This window comes from Eumetopias jubatus, unplaced genomic scaffold (genome assembly GCF_037043125.1).
Source record: "Eumetopias jubatus isolate StellerSeaLion01/CBP00866 unplaced genomic scaffold, mEumJub1_p1.0 scaffold_4, whole genome shotgun sequence".
NCBI classification, from domain to species: domain Eukaryota; kingdom Metazoa; phylum Chordata; class Mammalia; order Carnivora; family Otariidae; genus Eumetopias; species Eumetopias jubatus.
Window position 1 is genome coordinate 16,676,223 of NW_028274810.1, and position 23,755 is coordinate 16,699,977.

Sequence of the window (23,755 nt, forward strand, 5' to 3'; positions counted from 1 at the left end):
GGACTTGTTCCTGATGCTGGGCCCACAGGCCGGCGGGAGGATGATTGGTAGAAGGGGGAGCTATAAGGGTAGAAGAAGACCCCAGAGGGTCATTAGAGAAAATAATTTTCATGCATGAAATAGTTCTGCTTAATGTATCATTTTGGAGTTGAAATGCTACAAGGTTTATTTGTCTTTTTGGTTTTTAATTAGATACTTTCTATTTTTCAGGAAGGATTATTAAGGAAAATACCAAGATATTTATTATATAATAAGAGTTTTGTTTATGGCCTCTGCATCTTTTAATGCTTGTTTTATGACTTCCTTTGATAAAATTAACAAAGTTTTTTAAAAATGTTTTTAAAAAAACATTTCATTAGGAATGTTCCAAAAGAGCAAATAATGGAAAATTCACTCTTCGAGATTTGCTTGTGGTTCCTATGCAACGTGTTTTAAAGTATCACCTTCTCCTCCAGGTATGTAACTTAAAACTGTCAGTTTATTTGTTCATGTATTCATTTAACAAAGTATTCATGAAACATCAATTATGCTCCATATACTCTATGTTTGGGGCTGTATCCCATTGTGATTTTTCAGTGATTAAGATAGCTAAGTGGGAAATAACAGAATAGCTGGAAACTTTTTCTTTTAGCAAAGATGATTCTGTATCTTCCACAAAGTCACTTTTTATGTCCTTCAAACAGAACTGGCTCCAAAAAAAGAAAAAAAGAAAAACGAAAAGATCCCTTTAACCAAGTCTTCTTTGGTTAGCAGGAATCATTTATTAGAATCTCAGTGCTGCAATACCCCTGAATTTTGGCAGGTTAAGTGTTTTGGACTTTTTGCCTTATAACCATAAACTAAAAAGAATTCTGTCACATTCCATGTTGCTTTATGCTATAGTGAATTATAATAAGACTACATTTATTTTGAAGTGACTCTTGTTATAACCACAAAGCTTATGGTTTCCACAGTTAGTCCTCTAATGAGGGTGGAGAGTCTTATAAATTTAATTTGATAGCTGTACCAGGAGGCTCATTAGTTCTGCTCCAAGGAAATGTCTTACAGTATTAGTCTGTCAACTCTGCTGATGCTTGTGAAATGTCATTTTAAAGAGATCTACTACCTGTATGTGAAATATAATTTTGAGTCTGCTGTGCTTTAACATCTCGTATATTAAATTCCTTGAACTGTAGTTGCAAAGTTATTAGTCATTTCTATTTTTGTTCTACTGAGAAATCAGAAAAATTCAAACCCTGATTATTTCTTAAAAATGCATTAAAACATTTGAGACCTAAACTCAAAACAACTTAATCAAATTGGATTTTATGAAAGAATAATGAGGACTTAAGCAATCAGTTTCTGAGACATCATGAAACTAAAAACATGTCCAAAATAAGATAATTTATTTTGTAACTTTGGTGTAGTCAAATATCAATTGAAGAATTTAAAAGGTGCAGTTTTCAAGAAACATCTATTTTGGTCATTTATAAAGTTCTAAAGAGACTTATAAAAGTTTAAAATATGACTATACCTTTTTGAAATTCAGCAGACTTTTTTCTTAATCCCTCTTGGATTGTTTTATATTTTAAATTTCAAAAGATTATTTAGTTTTATGATTTTTTAAAATAGGGAACGTTTTATTTGGGGTAACACATAGAGATAAAAATTCTAGAAATGTTTTTCCATCTTGACAGTGTAGAGTAGAATTTGTCTAATGTTTAGACATTTGTTGAATTAATGTATGAATTTGAACATTTTCTACTTACTGCTGTACTTTAGTGGGGAAATAATTTTTGAAATACTTTATGGTTTGAAATCACAGATTTATAAATTTAGAATATTTGAGAGTGGGGGATTTGGAACTTTGAGCATAATTTACTATCATTAATAGAGGAAAAGTAAATAAGAGTAAAAGAATATTACTTGGACAAATTTCTCATATTTAACAAATCTGATGGCTGTACGTCCTCTTTAAAAGTAGAAACGCTACTTGTACTACACTCAGCAAAGATTTTTGAGTGGCTCCCCTGTTCAACACACAGTGTTAGATATTCATGGTATAAAACAGCCCTCGTCTCCCCGCACTGATAAGGCTCACTGTCTAGATAGGGAGAATGAAACGTAGGCTTCCAGGTACCATACAGTGTGATAGGTATACAGAAAGTATGGAGGTAGTACAAATACAGGCCTAGTTCATTATGCCTGGGGAGGCTGGGCACTTAAGGAGGCCTCTGTCATAGAAAGCTTCACTGAGGAGTGATTCTTGAACTGGCCATGAAGGGAACAGTAAGAGTTCAATAAGTGTATCAGAGAGGAAGGGCTTTCTAAGGAGAGCAAACCGCATGTCTAATGGGGTCAGACATTAGAATGTATTCTGAGAATTGCAGTTAATTTATTGTGAATAGAATATAGATTGTTTGGGTAGAGCGTAGAGAGAAGTTGGGAGAGGTTTGCAGAATTCAGACTGTGAAGGGTCTGAAGCTTTTGTGGGCATCACAGAAATCTGAATAGGGTAGAGACAGGATCCAATTTATATATTAGAAACCTGGCTCAGATGTCAATAGAGTGAATAGATTGTAGTCCAGAGAGGCTACAAGTCAGAAGCCAATTTATAATAACCCACTGAAAAAGAGTAAGGACTTGAACCAAAGTAGTGGCAGTGAGGATGGTTTCCAGGGGAAGGATCAAAGTATCACCAGAACATAGTGTGGGAGAGGGGCACCTGGGACACTTTTTAGGTTTTGGCTTAGGCAATTCCATTGATGGAGGTGCCATCATTCAATAAAACATAAACAGGAACCGGAGCAGGGTTGTGGGTGAAGGTGCCTTAAGTTTGGAATTGTTTGGTTAGATGGGCTTGTGAGATACCCAGGTGGAACTGTTTAGTTGGACAGAAGAGTCTGGGACTCAGGCGTGAGTTCTGGGTTTGAGCACATTCCTTTGAGAGTGATTGTCTTATAAGGTGAGTGTTGATGTTATGGAGATGATTGTGATAGGATTTGTAGAGTAGGTATAGTAAGAATAACAGAAGACTAAGGTGAAAATCTAGGGAATGGTGACTTTCGAAGGTACAGATAAAGGAGAAAGTATGAAAGACTGGTCAATTGGCAGAAAATTTAAGATGAACTAACCGACAATAATAATAGCAACAAACAAAAGATCCTAATGTCCCTGAAGCCAAGGGAGAGGAGTAGTCATCAGAATCAGTTGGCAATGTTGGGGTCTTTCACGACATTTGGGAAGGATGTCACTATAATGGCAGGGGATAGAATTCAGGTTCATCTTTGAAAGGGAAGTGTTTCCAACCATTGTCTCCTGTTCTTTTCATGTCTAGTTGGTCTTCTTACAGTTTGAGATTTTTTTATGAAAATAGAACCTAGTTAAGGTGCGTCAGATTTATTACATTATGGTGCAAATAGTGATAAAAATGGTTTATTTTTAAAAAATGTTTTCTTTCTTATATTTTGGTTTTAATTGACAAAAGTAGTACTGAACTGTATCTTCCAAATAGGAATTGGTCAAACATACCACTGATCCTATGGAGAAGGCAAATCTGAAATTGGCTCTTGATGCAATGAAGGTAAGGCAAATGTATCATTAAGTTCTTTGTATTTTTTATCCCTGCCTAAAAACAACAGATGACAGACTGCTAATACATACGTATGATATGCTGATATGTTATAAGTATTTGTATAGTATTGTATTTGGTGGGGAGAGCTGGATATTTTTTTTAAAGATTTATTTATTTATTTTAGAGGGAGAGAGTGTGTGCGATTCGGGGGAGGCGCAGAGGGAGAGAATCTTCAAGCAGAGTCCTGAGCTGAGCACAGAGCCTCCCCACACAGGGCTCGATCTCAAAACCCTGAGATCGTGACCTGAGCCAAAATCAAGAGTAGGACGCTTAATTGACGGAGCCACCCAGGCGCCCCAGAGAACTGGATATATATATATATATATTTAAGATTTTATTTATTTGCGAGAAAGAGAGGGAGAGGAGAGAGCACAAGCAGGGGGCCACCTCCTCACTGAGCAGGGAGCCATTTGCAGGCCTTGATTCCAGGACCCTGGACTCATGACCTGAGCTGGAGCCGAAGGCAAGTGCTTAACTGACGGAGCCACCCAGGCGCCCCCAGAGAACTGGATATTCTTAAGTGAAATAGATATCCTTGCATGGATTTAATTGTTAGACAAAGATACATAAAACCAAGAGGTGTATTAAAATAACTTTTGTTATTTATGAAAGTATGACAACTTTTATAACCACCGGGAATGATTTAACACAATGGTTTTATTTCACATTCTTTTTGTGGTTACTAATAGAAAACTGTTGGCTTATTTGCAACGACGTGGATGGAACTGGAGGGTGTTATGCTGAGCGAAATAAGTCAATCAGAGAAAGACATGTATCATATGACCTCACTGATATGAGGAATTCTTAATCTCAGGAAACAAACTGAGGGTTGCTGGAGTGGTGGGGGGTGGGAGGGATGGGGTGGCTGGGTGATAGACATTGGGGAGGGTATGTGCTATGGTGAGCGCTGTGAATTGTGCAAGACTGTTGAATCACAGACCTGTACCTCTGAAACAAATAATATATGTTTAAAAAAAAAAGATAGCAGGAAGGGAAGAATGAAGGGGAAATCAGAGGGGGAGACGAACCATGAGAGACTATGGACTCTGAGAAACAAACTGAGGGTTCCAGAGGGGAGGGGTGGGGAGATGGGTTAGGCTGGTGATGGGTATTAAAGAGGGCACACACTGAATGGAGCACTGGGTGTTATATGCAAACAATGAATCATGGAACACTACATCAAAAACTAATGATGTACGGTGATTAACATAACATAATTGAAAGAAAGAAAAAGAAAACTGTTGGCTTGTGTAAGTAGCAGATCAGCTGGTGATCTCAGAACACTGGTGTTAATTATTTTCAAGTGAGGCTATCTGCCAGGTTGGCCTTCGGTGGATGCTGTGCATCAGCACATGTGGATTTCAGTTCGGGTGAAAACTATTTCTATTTTTAGATAAATCTGAAAATCAAGAGCTCCAAGTAGATAAGGCAGGGTTTTAAACATATTGGGCAACCTGTAACACCCCAATTTCTACATTGTGCTGCATGTTGACTATGAAAGGAATATTTATTTGCCCCTAACTTAAAATAGAAGCAAACATTTGTTCTCAAAACAAAACGCCAATGTGACTGTACTCAGAACAAGGTTAAAGCCTTCTCTGCGTCCCTGTGCCAGGGTCAGTGCTGGCTCTGCTGTTTAGCTGATTTCAGTAGCCTGCCAAGAACCATCACACAATTATTTGTTACTCTTTTCCAAAGTCATACCAAGTTTCCAATTTAAAAAAAAAATCATTTATAGATACATCCGATGAAAAGTCAAACTTTCATTTAGAACAAAGTTAGGAACTGCTTTTTGTCCGAGTTCTGTTCCTGCTGTTGCAGATGAATTTAAGAGGGTGGAGAAAAAAAGAAAACCCAGAAAACAGGAAAATCTAGAGCACATATAATAAAAATAGCTACTTACAGTATGGAAAGATTAGCTAATGTTTCCTCAAATACGAGAAAAGACATTTTAAAGTAGGGGAAGAAGGCACATGGAGAAATGTGTCTAGCATTGTTTGTTCGCTTTTAATTCGTTTTAGTGCTCTGAGGTTTTTCTCCTCTCCTTTGCTTCTCCTTCATTAACTCTTTAAAATTGAACTGGCTGGCTTGACTGAAAGCTCTCAGGAACTAAGACACCAACTGGTTGCAGAAAACAGTCCTGCTGGACCCATTGTCTAACTTTTAGTTACCTTTTTTCTCCCTGCTAATCCTTCATTCTTGCATTATTGACCTTATTCTAACCCGTGTAAGAATGTGATTCTCCCAAGGTCAGTTATTAACGTGTTTGGAATTTGCATTCTCCTGACCAAGTTTCCTCTTGTTCTGCAGGGTGGCAGATTTTTTTTGTTGTTGTTTTTTATCCTTGTTCTTCTCAGAGGTGTGGTAAATGACAACTCTTTAGTCTTCCCAGCTGTACTCCAGACATTTTAAAATTGCTTTTGAGTTGCAGCTTTGATTGATTGGATGTTCATCTTATTGTCATTGAAAAGTTATGGTGATTACTTTTACTGCTAATGAAATTAATGATGTGTTTTCTTTCAAACAGTTTTCATCTCTTCTCCAGTCTTATCATGACTTCTTTTTGTACCCTTCTCTTTATTCTTTAGGACTTGGCACAATATGTGAATGAAGTGAAAAGAGATAATGAGACCCTTCGTGAAATTAAACAGTTTCAGCTCTCTATAGAAAATCTGGTATGTAATTATCCTGCTATCCAACTTCCCTAACTCACAAATCAGAGGACATCCTACAAGTTGTTTTTGCAGAAAAGATAGTTTACCTTGAAGTTTCTGTTGTCATAGGTTTTTTTTTCTGATTCTTGTTTGGCAGCATCCACATGGATGTCTTGTGGCACCTGTGATATGTGTGTCATTGTCCAAGGACTTTCTGCCTTTACTTGTCCCTTTCTCTTTAATCACACTATGCCTCTTCCCCTGGCTGTACAAATTCTAAACATTGGAGTTCATTTTTTTCTTTTCTTTCCCTTACCCCACACATACTCATGGCTGATTCCTGTTAATGTATTCATTTTATATATATTTACGGGGTGACTACTGAGTGCCAGATGTTTTGCTTGGGGCCAGGGCTGTAACTATGAGCAGCATGGCTTCATGGTTGAGGAGGCAATAACAAGAGAGTTTAAAAATGCTCTACTGAGGGGCACCTGGGTGGCTCAGTCGTTAAGCGTCTGCCTTCGGCTCAGGTCATGATCCCAGGGTCTTGGCATCGAGCCCCACGTCGGGCTCCCCACTAGGCAGGGAGTCTGCTTCTCTCTCTGCCCCTCCCCCTGCTCATGCTCACTTTCTCTCTCTCTCTCAAATAAATAAAATCTTAAAAAAAAAATGCTCTACTGAGATTCATGCTGTGAACAGGGTGGGGCAGCAGAGGATACTAAGGAGAGTCCTCGTTTAGATGAGATGGTTAGAAAAAGTCCTTCTCAGTCCTTTTCCTCTTGAACCTGAAGCATAAGAAGGAGCCAGTGGTGTACGGATCTGGGGAAGAGGATTTCAGGCAGAAGCCACAGCAAGTGGAATGCCCAGAGATGGGCCAGAACCTGGGGGTGTTCAAGAGGTTGAAAGGCAAGCGTGGCTGGGTGAGCGAGGGGCTCTGAGGTGGGAGGGCTATGTCCCCCAGCCTTATAGGCCAAGGCATTGAGCTGGGGTTTTACTGGGATTACAATGGGAAGCTTGTAAAGGTTTCTCTAGGAGAGTTTCATTCTGATTTACATCTCAAGAAAACCCTTCTAGCAGGCAGGCCAGTCAGCAAGCTGTTGAGTGGTTTCAAGAAAGAGTTGGTGGAGGCCTGGATGGAGCTGTGGGTGGTGAAAATAGAGTTGCACGTATGAAGGAAAGACACTTTTCTTGGTCAAGCAGTTTTATTGCCGCTTTCTCTGAGACAACTTTTCACATGTACAGTCATGTCCCCCTTTCAGAACCTCATCTGCCACCTTTGTAGTCACCGAAGCCTCCATCCATTCCTTCACGTAGTTGCGTTTCCAGATGGCAGACTTCTCGATCCATTCTCTTTCCCAGCCTCATCAGCATTTGCCGTTGCCTTTAGGATTCAGTCAACATTCCTTAGCATGATATTTAAAGCCCTCAGTGATTTGGGCTTAAACTACTTTCTGAACTCTTCCAGCTGGTACCTGCCCACATACTTCACTTTATGGCTCTCCTGCTGTGTTGAAAGGTCTCTAATTTGCTGTACATTTTTATCGTTCTGCCTTTGATGATGATAATATCAAAGCCTAGGATGTCTTCCCATTATTTCCTATTCCTTCAAGATCCAACTAAAGGGGCACCTGGGTGGCTCAGTCGTTAGGCGTCTGCCTTCTCCTCGGGTCATGATCCCAGGGTCCTGGGATTGAGCCCCGCGCAGGGAGCCCGCTTCTCCCTCTCCCACTCCCCCTGCTTGTGTTCCCTCTCTCACTGTCTCTCTCTCTCTCTCTCTGTCAAATAAATAAATAAATCTTTTTAAAAAATGCGTAAGATCCAACTAAAATAATACTCTTACTGTGTCTCTCTGTCAAATAAATAAATTTTTAAAAAAATGCTTACCATCCAACTAAAATAATTCTTTCCCTAATCTCCCATTATTACTTTCTCTTTGTAATTCCATAGCATATTGCCTGGACAGCTGTTTAACATTGTGTGTGTGTGTGTGTGTGTGTGTGTGTGTGTGTGTGTGAAATATATATGACATTTACCATTTTTAAATGTACAATTTTGTGATGTTAAATACATTCATGTTGGGCAGCCATCACCTCTTTCCATCTCCAGAACTCTCTTCGTTTTGTGAAACTGAAGCCCTTATACCCATTAAACACTAACTCTCCATTCTTCCCTCCTCCCAGCCCCTGGCAACCACCATTTTACTTTCTGTCTTTGTGAATTTGACTACTCTAGGTATCTCATATAAGTGGAATCATGTAATATTTGTTCTTCTATAACTGGCATATTTTATTTAGCATAATGTCTTCAGTGTCCATCCTTGTAGCATGTATCAGAATTTGATTTTTTTAAAGAATTTCCTTTTTAAGGCTTTAAAATATAACATTGTATATACCCCACATTTTGATTATTCATTCATCTATGGACACTTGCATTTCTTCCCCCTTTTGGCTGTTGTGAATGATGCTGTTATGAACATGGGTATGCAAATATATGCTTGACTCCCTGCTTTCACTTCTTTTGGTTATTTACCCAGAAGTGGAATTGCTGGATTGTCTGGTAATTCTAGGTTTAATTTTTTGAGTACTAGCCATATTGTTTTCCACAGTGACCGCCCCATTTTACATTCCCACCAGCAATGCACAGGAATTCCAGTATCTCCACATCCTTGCCAACACTTGTTCTTTTCTTTTCTTTCCTTCTTTTTTAATTTTTTTTTTTAATATCCATCCAAATGGGTACAAAGTAGTATCTTATTATGGTTTTGACTTTGTATTTCCCTAATGATTAGGGATATTGAGTATCTTTTCATATGCTTTTTGGCCATTTGTGTATCTTTCTGAAGAAATGTCTATTCAAGTCTTTTACCTATTTTTGAATCACGTTTGCTTGTTTTTTGTTGTTGAGTTATAAGAGTTCTTTATATATTCTGCATATCAATTCCTGTCACACATTTTGTTTGCAAGTATTCTCTGCCATTCTGTAGGTTGCCTTTTCACTCTGTTGATAGTATCCTTTGCATAAAATTTTTAATTTGGATGAATTTCAACTTATTGGCCTTTTGTTGATAGTACTTTTGGTGGTATATCTAGGAAATCATTGCAAAATCCAATGTCATAAAACTTTGCTACTGTGTTTTCATCTAAGAGTTTTATATTTTTAGTTCTTTGATCAATGTGCTATACTGTATAAGGTAAGGGTCCAACTTCATTCTTTTGCCTATGCATATCCAGTTTCCCCAGAGTCTTTTGTTGAAAAGGCTATGCTTTCCCCATTGAATGATCTTGGTACTGTTTTCAAAAATCCTTTGACCATATATACGAGGGCCTATTTCTTTTTTTTTTTTTAATTATGTTACATTAATCATATATTACATCATTAGTTTTTGACGTAGTGTTCCATGATTCATTGTTTACGTATAACACCCAGTGCTCCATGCAGTACATGCCCTCTTTAATACCCATCACCAGGCTAACCCATCCCTCCACCCCCCCCCCCCAGAACCCTCAGTTTGTTTCTCAGAGTCCGTAGTCTCTCCTGGTTCATCTCCCCCTCCAATTTCCCCCCTTTCATTTTCCCCTTCCTGCTATCTTCTTCTTCTTTTTTTAACATATAATGTATTATTTGTTTCAGAGGTATGGGTCTGTGATTCAGCAGTCTTACACAATTCATGGCACTCACCATAGCACATACCCTCCCCATTGTCTATCACCCAGCCACCCCATCCCTCCCACCCCCCACCACTCGAGCAACCCTCAGTTTGTTTCCCGAGATTAAGAATTCCTCCTATCAGTGAGGTCATATGATATATGTCTTTCTCTGATTGATTTATTTCACTCAGCATAATACCCTCCAGTTCCATCCACATCGTTGCAAATGGCAAGATCTCATTCCTTTTGATGGCTGCATAATATTCCATTGTACATATATACCACATCTTCTTTATCCATTCATCTGTCAATAGACACCTTGGCTCTTTCCACAGTTTGGCTGTTGTGGACATTGCTGCTGTAAACATCGGGGTGCACGTACCCCTTCGGATCCCTACGTTTATATCTTTGGGGTAAATACCCAGTAGTGCAATTGCTGGGTCGTATGGTAGCTCTATTTTAAACTTTTTGAGGAACCTCCATACTGTTTTCCAGAGTGGCTGCACCAGCTTGCATTCCCACCAACAGTGTAGGAGGGTTCCATGAGGACCTATTTCCAGGTGTTCTGTTCCATTGGTCTAGAAGTCTGTCTTTATGCAAGTGCCATACTGTTTTGATTACCATAGTTTTGTAATAAGGTTTGAAATTAGGAAGACTAAGACCCCAACTTTGTTCTTTTTTTCAAGATTATTTTGCCTATTAAGGGTCCCTTGAAATTCCATATGAATTTTAGGATGAGTTTTCTATTTCTGCAAAATACATCATGGGGACTTTAATAGGGAATATCTGTTTTTATACTTTCTTGCAGCACAGTTAATTAATTACATATCTGCTTCCTTTATTAGAATATAATCTCCTAGATGTTAGTGATAATTTTCAGTCAATTCTTTTTCCCCTTAACACCTTGTACAGTAGGTGTTCATAAATACTTAATATTTTTTAGTGTCTCCCTCTGGGAAAATGGTTCATTATGTTTAATCATTAAGTCATACTTTTCACTCTTGAGATCTTAGCTCAAGGAAGCTATCCTTGACTTCCTAGAACAAATTAAGCCCCTGGCAATGCATGTTTACTGTACTCTTTCTTCATGGAAATTTCACATTTATAGTTATATACTTCTGTAAATATCCCCCCCCCCCTCACTGGGTAGGGGAAACTTTGCCGTATATTTACTACCATGTCTGGCACAGTTCGTGCTTAATAAGTATTAGTTGCTGTAACTTTGTTATCATTTGAATTCTTCCAGTTAATTCTTGCTTTTGGTAGCTAACTTCCCTATTAAGTTATAAGTAAAATTAATTAATGTCCTCAGTATACCTCCTAGGCTATCCAAGGACAGACTGTTTTTGAAAGTGAATCACATAGACCTGAGCTTTTTAGACTAAGTGTGCTAAAAATGTGAAATGATAAAACTTGTCATGTAATAAAGTAGTTGTCCCTAGCAAATATCCTCGCTAATATTTATTTCTGTTTTTACATGATTACGAAAAGCTGAGACATGTAAATTTTATATTTTAGAACCAACCAGTTTTGCTTTTTGGACGACCTCAGGGAGATGGTGAAATTCGAATAACTACCCTAGACAAGCATACGAAACAAGAAAGGTGAGAAAAGAAGAGCAATACTTATTTTCAGAATAAGTGGTTAGTATCAGAAGATTGAGAAAACAATTCTAGGACAAAGGAGGGAAGCAGAGGAAGGAAAACAAGGGGACAGACCAACCTATGGTTTTCTACAATTTTCTCATAGATATGTTAGGTCTTCTCCTCTATGTTTTGGTATCTGTTGATTTGTCTAAGTTCTTAAGAGGGATATGACAAATATAAAATGTCTGCTGAGGCTCAGAGGGACACATTGAAATGAGAGTAGAGATAAAGTAATAGACAACACAATTGTTTGATTGCTTTTTTTGGTATACATTTGAAAACAACTAAAAATACAAAATGCCCTAAGAATTAAGTCTGAGTGGGGATCATTTCGCGATATTTTCTTGAGGGAAGTTCAGGTTAGTGAGCTTGGCCTGGTATCCCGAATTATATACATAGGATTGCTAAACTGATTCATTTGGTTAAAATGGCCATTTGCTGGAAACTTTGAACCAGGAAAATTAGCCAGCAGGGGGCAGTGTCAGCTCTTCCAACATGATACCAGGCTCTACAGGTAGCTACCAGGAGAGACATACCCTTTTCAGCCTCTCCAGGAAAATAGTCTTTGAAAGTGATGCAAGTATTAGAGCTATGTGACTGTATCATTGTCATTATCATTATTTAAAAATGTATACATGTTAATTCCTGAGAATTTTCTAAAAGATAAAAATATTGGTATTGGATGATAGGATTACAAGTTTGTTTTTCTGCCCCAGTTACATTGTTGTTAAAAATTAAGAGAAATATCAACACCTAAATATAACCATAATTTTTCTAATTTGCATTTTGCTCATATGCTGCTCAATTTGTGTTTCAGGTGGTCCATAAAATCACGAGGAGCGACATAGAGGGTAAAAGTGCAGGTTCCACAATTAGATCTGGGTGTGAATCCTGCTCTGCCCCTCATTAGCTATGTGACCTTGAGCAAATTATTTAACTTCTCTAATCCTCAGTTTCCTCCCCAATAAAATAAAGATGAAAATAATACCTTAGCAGATGGTCCTGGGGATTTAAATTAAGTGAGTCATCTTTGTGAAAGGGATGGACACTTCTCAACACATTTTGGCCGACTCCTCGAAACATCAGAAATTCACTGCTATTGTTATTAGTATTCTGTAAATGTCTAGGTTTTAAACTGAAAAAAAAAATTGCTCCTGGACACTTTGTGACTTATCTCAGTTGTTCCTTATAGCAACTCTGTAATGTGTATATTTTTATTATAATTTTGCATATTTTTAAAATGAAACTAAGGTAGAGTAAGGCCATTCATTCCGTAAAGGGTAGTGCCAGGTTATGTACAGTTCATTCTTTTCAGTATGGAATACTGCCTTTGTCTTTAACTCAAAGAAACAAGTTTGGTTGGTTTAATTAAATTTTACCAAGGAAAAGTTAACATACATGCTTCCAAACCATTTTAAATTTCTCTTTCTCTCTCTCAGGCATATCTTCTTATTTGATTTGGCAGTGATTGTATGTAAAAGGAAAGGCGATAACTATGAAATGAAGGAAATAATAGATCTTCAGCAATACAAAATAGCCAACAATCCTACAACTGATAAAGAAAATAAAAAGGTGAATTTTTGAAGGTTACCATAATTTGCTCATAACTTTGACCATTCAAGGAAAGGATGCTAATACATTAATGTGAGAGGGCTTATCGATGCAGGTGATTTTTCTTTCTAGAGATTGATTAGGAGCAAGCCTCTGTGAGAAATAATTGGACAGTGCCGCAACTGTTAATGATCGTCTCTAATGCCTTAATGGTCATCTATAATGCATTTGACGTAAGAACTGTTATAAAGTTGACTACAAAAATCTGTTCAGAGTTTGTGTGCTGTTAATATTATGAGCGGTTTGTGGATGATTATGGTGGTGTTTTAGTGAATTTGGAAGCGTGATGTTATTACTGAGTGATACATATTAACCTGAGGAATATTAATTTCAACAGTGGTCTTATGGCTTCTACCTCATCCATACCCAAGGACAAAATGGGTTAGAATTTTATTGCAAAACAAAAGATTTAAAGAAAAAATGGCTGGAACAGTTTGAAATGGCTTTGTGAGTATTTCTACTTTTAAAAGTGCTTTTTCTACTACTTAAATCTCTTATGAATAATGAACTGTCAATAAATGTACTCCAATCCTTGTAGCATGTATACGGAGACTGTGGAAACACTTTGAGCATGAGTGTTCCTCAGCTGTCTGCTTGATAACTTTGGTCTCCTAGGAGAGAGGCTTTGGCGAATTTCTTCAAGAAAAAGAAAGAGGGAGCTCTAACCTTCCGTTTGACTTTCTCTCATGGGCAAATTTTAATTCTTTAGCTTTCTGTAGCCCATGAAAATATTAACAGTTCTAATGATAAACCTTTGATATAATTACCATATTTGACATAGCTCTTTAGACTAGAAATAGCTTGGAAACACAAACATTCATACTTGCACATCTTATTTTTAATAGAAAGATTCATTTCTTCCCCTCATTTGTTTTTTTAACTCATTTATTGTTTGAGTCCTAGATAAATTGCTTGATGTTTTCAATGAATGTTTAGGGGCTTGATTTCTTTCCGTGTTCTTTCCTTTTATGAAAGTGGAAGCTCAAGAAAGAGGTGGGAAATAGACCTGTTTCAAAAGGAATGGCATAAAGAGATGTAATTATACAAGAACATGTTGTTATAGGGGTTTCTTTTTAGTTTTGATGTTTTTGGATTAAAAGGTGCATAGTGACCCTTGTTATGAAAACATATATGTCACCCTGAAATTGAAACTCTTAGCAAAAGGTGAAATTCAGAAAAAAAAAAAAACAAAACTTTTTTGATTTGCTTCATTTGTATTTTAGCACCGTTTACCATTTGTGGACAAATTTTATCATGCTTTTGTTGGTTCTTTTGCTTTGTTTTAAGAAATGCTCATGTTAATATGGGGGTAAGATTAGAATGTTTTATTGTAGTTCTGAAGTGAGAAAAACAGATTTTCTTGAGATTATTTTATCTAACATTTTGAATGAAATGATTGTGCTGCTAGAATATTTTTAAGCTCATAGAAAAATTCTGGATTCAGCAGTAACCACTGCCATGGGTTGGCTGCATAGTCTTAGCTAAATTCATTATCTCTCAGAGCCTTGGTTTCCTCCTCGGTAAAATAAGGATAATAATATTTTGAATTTCAGATAATATGTTTCAGTCAGAGTGCTAGCGAAATACCACACCAGCAGTTATATGGTATTGAACAGTAAGTGATATCTATTGTTAGCACTATTAATATTATTTTATATTTAGGATCTTATTATACCCATGAGGACTTGTAAAACCAGAAGGCACCATCCCAGTATACCATTATGGTCCTAATAATGTATTGTTATTGATTACAGTGGTGAAGCAAAAGGGGGTTAGTAGTTGTGTGCAGGGATGCCATGCTATACTGTAGGTCCCCTTTGGTTGGGGCCTGAATGATGAAGTTGGTGGCCTCTGCCCAGTCTCTCATGGATAGTGGGCTCCATCGTAAACCCAGTGTGCTGTTTTAATTAGGTTTCAAGTGGTCGACTTGTCTACCTGGGTTTGGTGACAATGGGCAAAGGCAGAGCTGATCTCAAGCCTTTGCTCTTGTGGGAATGATTCTAGGCTAGTGTATTCTTATGGGTTCTCTTTGGATATATAATCTTTAGATGAAGTGAAAAAATTTCTGCAGAGGAGGGGAGTTTAATTTCTTGTCCAGACCAGGCAGGCTCCATGGACTGTGTGATAGGCATGCCAGTTAAAATTTTGTTCAGTTGCCATAAATCAAACAACTTAACACTGGATACAAGAGATTTGATAAGATGAATGCTGGGGTAGGTAGACGAGGGGGGTGGTTTGGTGGCTTACTGGGGTATCCTCAGGGACCTAGGCTCAGGTCTTCTGCTCTCCATTATCAACATTTGGCTTCTGTACTCAGGGTTGGTCACTTTGTTGTCCAAGGTAGCTGCTGGAGCTCCGGTTATAAAATCTACATTCTAGGTAGCAGAAGGTGACTCCTTATTTTTAAGGATCCCTTGCAGATATGCCACAAACTTCTGTTACATAATACTGACCAGAACTTAGCCATGTGGCCACATCTGTCAAATATAATCTTTATTCCAGGCAGAATCGTGCCTACCTGAGAATTAAGGTTCTCTCATGGAAGAAGGGAGAAATTTGTGGTTGTAGAAAACTACAGTCACTGCTTGATAGCTATATACCTATAGGAAAGATGGATGGATTTGAATTGTCCCACCACAAGAAAGATGGCTGTACCATGCCCAGGGAAACTGGAATTCTTAATCTTTGAGCATTTTCCAGGCACCTCACCAATATAATTAAACCTCCAAGTGGCTGTTTGTATTTCAGAATTCCATTGACTGCCCATGCAGATGGTGAGAGGGTGGAAGTACCTTTTTTGAGAATTGCTCAAAGTCGAAGTCGAGGGCTTCTATAAGCAGGGATGATGCCAATTATGGCAAAGTAAAATTAGGATTTTACTCAAGCATCAGAATATTCCATTATTTTATTTCTTCCCCTCTTTTTTGAAGCTTGTTATGCAGGAAAGCCCTGCTTCCAACTCTGTAAGCAGCTCCTGTTTGTCTTGTGCCCAGGAAAATAGAATAATCTAGGTTAAGTCCTGAAGCTTAGGAGGACATTACCCATGGTTCAAATTTTGCTATTTTATCCATTTTCTAAAGTTTGAGTGCTCTTCTTCCCTAAGTCGTGGGGAATAAAAGAAAACTAAGAACCCCGGCCGCATTCATGACAGCCCATGAAAAACAATAAGCCTTGGGTACCTCCTCAAGCCAGCTTCTGCCAGTCTCTTTAGCATTAACATGGGATAATGAGGTCCCGGACTAGAGCATTCTGGAGTGTTGCTTTAAGGAGCTCAGGGAAGGAAAGGGAGGCATTGGTGGGAGGGTGGTGGGAAATCAAGGGAGGTGATATTTTAAGACTGATGAAATACTTGCCAGTTCTATTTACAGAAGATGGCAGTTCTGCTGTTTATAGGATGATTGGATCATTTTTATTTAAAAAAAAATTGCAAATCACCTTTAAGATGTTTAAAATGCCACTTTTAATTTAGGACATTAAAAAAGACCATAGAAGAGCATGAACACCAATAAACAGTAAGTATCCAGTAAACGCAAATCATCTCCCCAGAGGTGGCCTAAATCTCAGCCTGTGTCTTTCCCAGACATATCCCATCCCTGCTGAATAGCCGTGTTCTCTGACCTCTGGCCGTAACCACTTGCAGCATTTAGACTATGCAGTGAACCACATCAGAACTTTGCAAACCTCTGTAAGAAAGGCTTTTCTCTTTGGAGAAAAGCAGCAGTGACCCACTTGGCTAGGGCAGGGAGAAGAATGTTTTTTTCTTTTTGTCCTGTGAGAAGAAGGGGTAACAGGATGGATTGCTCTTGAGGTTGTTGGAACAGTAGTGGAACCAAAGAAGGTTGGGAGCTGTAGTTCTGGGGGACCCCACTCTGAAGAACGTATTTAAACCTTTAAGAGACTGATGTATATACATTGCTTATTCTTCTTTATTTCCAAAAGGGCTTTTGTCACTGTCTCTCACAATTCCATTTAGTTTTCTGTGAAATAAGATGGCAAATATTTTTATTAGCTCAAGCTAGTTTTCATAATGATACAGGAGAATATGGATGTGAGTGCCTATAGCAATGTTCAAAATATTGTCAGGAAGTTTCTGGGTATGTTTTCCCCCGATCCCTTGTATCCAGTGTGTTTTTATGAATTCTCCTGTTAGATTTAAATTGATAAACATTGTCATACTCATAGCTCAGGAAACTAGTGATCACAGCAGTGTTTCAGCAAACTTGTACAACTTCAGTGCTATATCATTTACTATAGAGCTCAGGATCTCAGTTCACAGCAATTTCTTTACCCATCAAGATGCTAAAATAAGCAACTGGACTCAAATCCTGTTATCTACGAGTCAGGTTTCCTTTTTCTGCCCCACCTCCCCCACCACTGCTGTAACTAGGACCTAGAGGATCAGGCAGTTTCTTTAAATGTTCCAGAAATAAGTCAAGGTTGGGTAAAATATGACATAAATAACTTGAATAATAGAATAAGTCTTTTTAAAGAAGGAGAGCAAGAAAGAAAAAGTAAAATTGGAGGTGGGGGAAGTATTGCAAATGGTAGGAAGTGGTAGATTCTGAACCAGCCTCCCTAGTGCTTACTGAAGGGAACTGAAAGGTTGCCTTGCCTGGAATTTATTCTGACTGACTTGACCCAATTCTTGAAATTCTAACAATTGATATTAATCCCTTGAATAAAGAAAGTTCCTTGAAAGATGCATTACCATTATTCCCACTACCTAAGATTCCTTCACTGTGTACCATATGCACAGTGCTACATGGTTTTCCTAAGAGGAAGAAGAACGTAGAGATATTAACGTGCGCTCAAAGATTAGCCCAGGATACTTAGGGCTAATTCCTGAATTAGCAGTTTGTTGCTAATTGTTAAATGCTAAGACTGTGGTTGTGGGGAGAAGAGTTGGAGAAGGGGATATGGAAATTATAGAGCCAGGGAGGGACTCTGGGGCCAGGCAGCATTGTCATGTTGGACATCTGGAAGGGCAGCCCCTGAGTTTTGTTTCCCAGGATGAACCCCTGAAAAGGAGTGCTCTCCCCCCCCCCTAGGGTGGGGCAGGGGGCAGGGGGCAGGAATCTAGCCATTAAACTCCACAAATTGCATTTGATCTGAGTCACAGTGTTTCTAATTTATTCCCCGTTTACTTCCAGAAGGAATTTGAGGTCACTCACCATAAAAAGCACACATGCCACAGAATTAAAAAAGAAAAAATTTAAATAATCAGAGGTCAAACAGAACAATGTTTCAAAGCCTTTTCCTCACACTCAGAATCTACTAGATAAGAATAGTTTCCTGAAATTCACCTTCTGTAGTCTGTATTATAAAAGCAACGAGTATGTTGTTCACATTTTAAATATGAAATTATATTTTATCAAACATAATTTAAAAAACATAAAATTTGTATTAATCTAAAGATATTGCTCAGATATTTTGGATACCAGAGAGATAATTACCGGAGGAAATTATATTCATTCTGCAAGTACTTACTGACACTTGCCTTCTTGCCAGATATTATTGGAAGCCCTGGGCGTATAACAATAAGGGAGGTATTGCAATTGAATTTAAATACTGTAATTTATAAATATAATTTTTAGTTAATATATAATGGATTGGATTTAAAGACTGAGCTCCTGGATAGTTCTAGCCAAATCATATCTTCTCCCAGTCCCATTTGCTCAAGTGTAAATAGAAGGAAGCCCAAAAAGTGCCCTTCTCTCTCCCCCTGTGGTCAGTTTCTCCCCAATCTCTGCAGACTGAAATCTGACCGCTTGCTTGTAATCTTTGTGCTCCCCTCCCTGGTTGAAGCATTTCACATCTCTAATTAGCCTCTGTCCTCCTTGCCCTCTCCTTACCAGTCCACTCTTCCGGAAGCATCCAGGGTGACCCAGTTGTGGCCTACCCTACTTAAAACCCTTCGTTGGCTATTTATTGCCCTTGGTATAATCTCAACATTCTTGCCAGGACCTAAAGGCCCTCCCTGATTTTATCCTGCCTGTCTTTCCAGCCACATCTCCTGTCAGTTTTACCTGTGCTCATTTTGCTGTGATTAGATTGAGTGGATTTCAGTTCTTGGAGAATTCACAGGCCTCAGGCAACCACCCTTGAGGCTTCCTACCCAGGATGGTCTTTCCTCCTGTTCTTTATCCTACAGATCTTGGCTTAAAATGTTACTTTGTGAGAGAGATCTTTCCTGACCATTATGCTAAATTAGTAACCTTACCTCCCCAGTATTCTCTCACAATTGTAATTATATGGCCCGACAAAAATTATCCAAGGGTAGTATTCATAGCCTTCTTTCCACCCCTCCGCCCCCTGCTTGTTGAAAATCTGTTCCGTGCCTGCCCAATTTCATCTATCTTTTCTCCTCCTAAAGAATAGGGATTCCTTCCTGCTTACTGAGAGAGAAGCTAAATTGAACTGCATGGCTAATGCTGGGAGAAAGGGAAAAAGAAAGCTTCATGGTTCTGGAAACAGAAAGAAAATTTGGGGTTTTGGTGTGAATGAGGCTCTGGAGTAGCTATGGGGTTTGAGGAATTTAGAAAGAGGAAAAGCACCTTTCAAAATACGTATCTGTGGATTCTGATTTATATTCCTTTTTATGTCTTTTGAAATGTTAAATAGAGAATGCAGTTGCTTTTTGGTTATTTTGGTTTCAGTATGTGTACTTTTAAGGGACCAAGGCCAAACTGCCTGGGCCCTTTGGTTGATGAGGTCACCATTGGGTCTAGCTGTCCATTTCATGGGTGTTTCTCCCCTGGACTAAAAACAGCAATGGCAGGCATCATTTTTCACATGCATGAGGAGTCCCTAGCACAGCTCCTGGCACATAGTGGAAAATCCTATTTTTATTGTAGATCTGAAATTTTACTCAAGTTTTCTGATAACAGGGCAATATAAAAAACAACAACAAAGACTTGATGGGTTAAGGATTCCTATTGTACGGAATATCATAACAGCCCTTGAGGGAAAGAAACTTTTCCTGGCGTGATAGGGAGGCCTTATAATTTGGATTCTTAGGTAGGAAACCCTGAAAAACTTATATTCTCCACCAGCAGCATGAGATTTTTTGAAGTTCTAGAAGTTGATGTTACATATAATTATTTTTTTCCTTAAATTAGCCTTCAAAAATGAGATTGCAATTTCTTGAAGGCATTTTTGTAGCCACCCAACCTGATGCTTCTAGGTTGTTTCTTTTTGTCCTTCCATATCTGTTTCTTTTTGGCAGAATGACTTAATATTTGGATGGAATTTATAGAACCAACCAGGATACAGGTAATTTCCACATTACCTAGACTCTTTCACGTATGCTGATCTAATCTATAGTTTGGCTGAAAACTGCAGAACAATATGCAATTCACATGCTGTCTGGGCCTCCTTGTCTCTGGGAGATGTGGGCAGAACTTGGCCCAAAGTCCAGTTCCAGGGTCCGAGGTGCTCAAAGCCCACCTGTTTCCTCACGTTTCTCTCTGTCCCAACTCCTGGACCCAGAAGAAATGCAGTCATGGCCTAGATTTTGTGACACTGATGGGTGTCACAAGAGAGGCTCATTTCATGCACCTGTTCCCTCTGCCACTTCACCGGTCTCCTTGACATCCTCAGTATGACCCTCTTTACTATCGCTGCTCGCTGTAGTGGACCAGTTATGCCTGGACTCACTGCTTCTCCTATGGCGCCTGACTAGTCAGACCAGAGAGAGCACGCCTACCCTAGCCATCCTGGGATTTAGAGGGATAAAGCTTGTTATGTCACATCAATTCAAGATTAAGAAATCTGCTGAGTGTCTCAAGTGGAAATGCTCTCTGCCGTTGGTTGGTGAGGGATCCACGTTTCTAATAGAATATTAAAGTTTTGACTGCAAATTTGACATTCTGTTGTACACATTGGAAAGACTGACTTTGCTTATACTTTTGCCTAGATGGAGATTCCTCCATCTACATGAAGCTAAGTCAGAGAATTCTGTAGCAAGTCCCAAGTACTGCTGCTACTATTAGTACTATTATTTCTCCTTCCTCCTCTTCTCTCTTCTTGTTCCTTTTCTTCGTTTTCTTCATTAGGTCTGTTTGGATCTTCTCAAATACATATATATATATAAAATGTATCTTTAGAGACTACAAATTTCATCTCTTAGAACAGGGGCCAATGTACTTTTTTTTTTTTTTAGATTTTATTTATTAGAGAGAGAGAGAGAGGGAACACAAGCAGGGGGAGAGGCAGAGGGAGAAGCAGGCTTCCCGCAGAGCAGGGAGCCCGATGCAGGGCTCGAACCCAGGACCCTGGGATCATGACCTGAGCCGAAGGCAGACGCTTAACGACTGAGCCACCCAGGCACCCAGGGGCCAATGTACTTCTGTTGTAAGGGGCCAGAAAGTAAATATTTTAAGCTTTGTGGACCATATGGTCTCTGTCACAATTACTCAATTCTATCCTTGCAGTAATAACATAGCCATGGATACTACACTATGTAAATGAACAAGCATGGTATGTTCCAGTGAAACAGGTGGTGGGCCATATTTGGCTCATGAGCAGTAGGTAGCAACCCCTGTGTTACAGCCCAAAGATGATGATTTAGGCCTAAGGAACGTAGTGAGTATGTGCTACCACTAAATGATCTCAGCTGTGATGGAACCACCCTGTGGCCTTTTGTAGTAGTGTGATTTTTTAATTTAATTTAATTTATTTTTTTGGTAGCACTAATTCCTGTTTAGGCCATCATGATGATTTAGGTACAGAATTTATTCCACCAAAACCAAAGCAGAGATACCTGGGTGTATTATCTGTATTTGACATTATTTTGTACTGTCCAAATGAATATCAAAAGTATCTGCCCAAAGAACGGACTGCACCTATTCAGGTATCTGGTTTCATTAAGTTTTATCATATGGTTTATTAGAAAGGACTGTGAGGCCCAAAGAATCCAGGCCAATAGCAACAACACAGTAAGCTTTTTCTTTTCTTAATAGTCAACCACATCAGCAAAGATAATTTTGTAGTCAGCGACGGCTCTTTGTTCTCTTGGGGTATTTTCTTTCCAGCAGTAATGACATTTTCATGCCTGTTATTTATTCTGAAATTTCTTCCCTGGAGAGCGCACCAAGGAAAACTAGAAGGGGCAAAGGAAGACTCTAGTGGTGTCAAGAGTTGGCCCAAGGGTGAGCCTTCCTGAATGAGCCATATGGGGGAGTGACATTTTGACTTTGCTGGCACCTGCTTTGGCATTTTCTGGGTGTTCCAATCTTGTGTAAGTGTCTGCTGGAAACTGGTAGCCTTACAGGCATACTACTAAAGTGTCAGTCCACAAAGTGTCTCTGTACCGTCTGCCCACATTTTTGGAGAAATTATGTTCTTTAAAAACAGCCTTTTATTCTTTCTCCTTAAAAGGCTTTCATTACCAGTTTTTAATATGAAGAAGTTGTTGATGGAGATGAGATCCATGCTGACTGGATCCCTTGCCCCTGGGCTGTGCTCAGTCTCATGGTACCGACCTATTCACATTAATCTCCCAAGTTGAAGCCAGCTCAACTCTCCCTGAATCGAATGTATTATCTACAACCTTTCAAAATTGGCAGTTAAGTCAGTGTAGGGAACTAAACCGCAGTTTCCTGGCAGCAATAAAAGGAAGTAGGACACGGGGCCGTGCTCAGAAAAACCACAGCTGTCATTAAATGGGGTCTTTCAGCAGCCTGTTTGATCCAGAAACATGTAAAAGCATTTCATGCATGACAAAGCATTAGTAAATATTAAATAGTATTCTTGTTCTGTTATTGCCTAGTGGGGATCAAACTTCTCTCCTTTTTCTCCGGTTCTATTTAATACTTGCTTGACATTTTTCTGGCATTCCTGAGCATGCTTATAAAGAAGTCCTGGGCAGGAAGAAGAATGGGTAGGTATCAAAATTTCCATCAACCAATAAGCATTATTCCGCTAAAACTAAATGCAAGTAACATTGTCAGGCTGAATGAGTGTTGGCTTCCCCAAGCTTTTGTAATGGACCCTTTGTTGTGCTTTTCTTTTTTTCTTTTTTCTTATATGAATAATAGTGTAAGCAGAACCAGGACTGTTTAACCTGACAGTGGTGGTCACTGCGCTGACTCCAATTTGGGTAACGTAAATAACACAAAGAGTAAGTTTGTTTCGGAACTGTTTACTGTATTGAGTCAACTATGTATATGGTTTCCTCTAAGAAAGTGACATGATCGGTGAAATCTGTAATAGTGAGCAAGCTTTAATTTATAAGTCTAAACCTAATAGTTAGTGTCATATGTACTACTTTTAGGATATTTTTTTGATAAGAAAGTACTAGATCATAGGAATTATTACTTTGGGCTGTACAATACAAAATAAGCTTTGTTTGAAGATTGGCAGTCCTTACAATGGGAAACAATAGAAGAAACTTTGTTTTTCTTCCTCATAAGAGTGAGCAATAGCAGTCTAGTTGGAAAGATAAGGAAGTCATGCTTGAAACGGTTATTGAATGAGACTAAATACTGTATATCTTTGTTTATTTGTTCATGTATTTCTTGAGCATCTCATATCTGCCCAGGAGCTCGTCTAGGCAGGATGGATGCAATGATGGATAAGGCAAGT

General features: G+C 38.7%; 1 protein-coding gene across 3 annotated transcripts in view; it reads left to right on the top strand.

Moving 5' to 3' along the window:
• VAV3 (vav guanine nucleotide exchange factor 3) overlaps window positions 1-23,755 on the top strand; it is a 356,611-nt gene that overhangs the window by 180,880 nt on the left and 151,976 nt on the right. For all 3 annotated transcript variants that reach the window (XM_088022339.1, XM_088022340.1, XM_028101955.2), the window contains exons 10-15: window positions 360-455; window positions 3,494-3,562; window positions 6,202-6,288; window positions 11,433-11,518; window positions 13,000-13,132; window positions 13,509-13,618. In XM_088022339.1, the coding sequence (XP_087878465.1) occupies window positions 360-455; window positions 3,494-3,562; window positions 6,202-6,288; window positions 11,433-11,518; window positions 13,000-13,132; window positions 13,509-13,618 (581 nt within the window). The remainder of the gene's footprint in view (window positions 1-359; window positions 456-3,493; window positions 3,563-6,201; window positions 6,289-11,432; window positions 11,519-12,999; window positions 13,133-13,508; window positions 13,619-23,755) is intronic.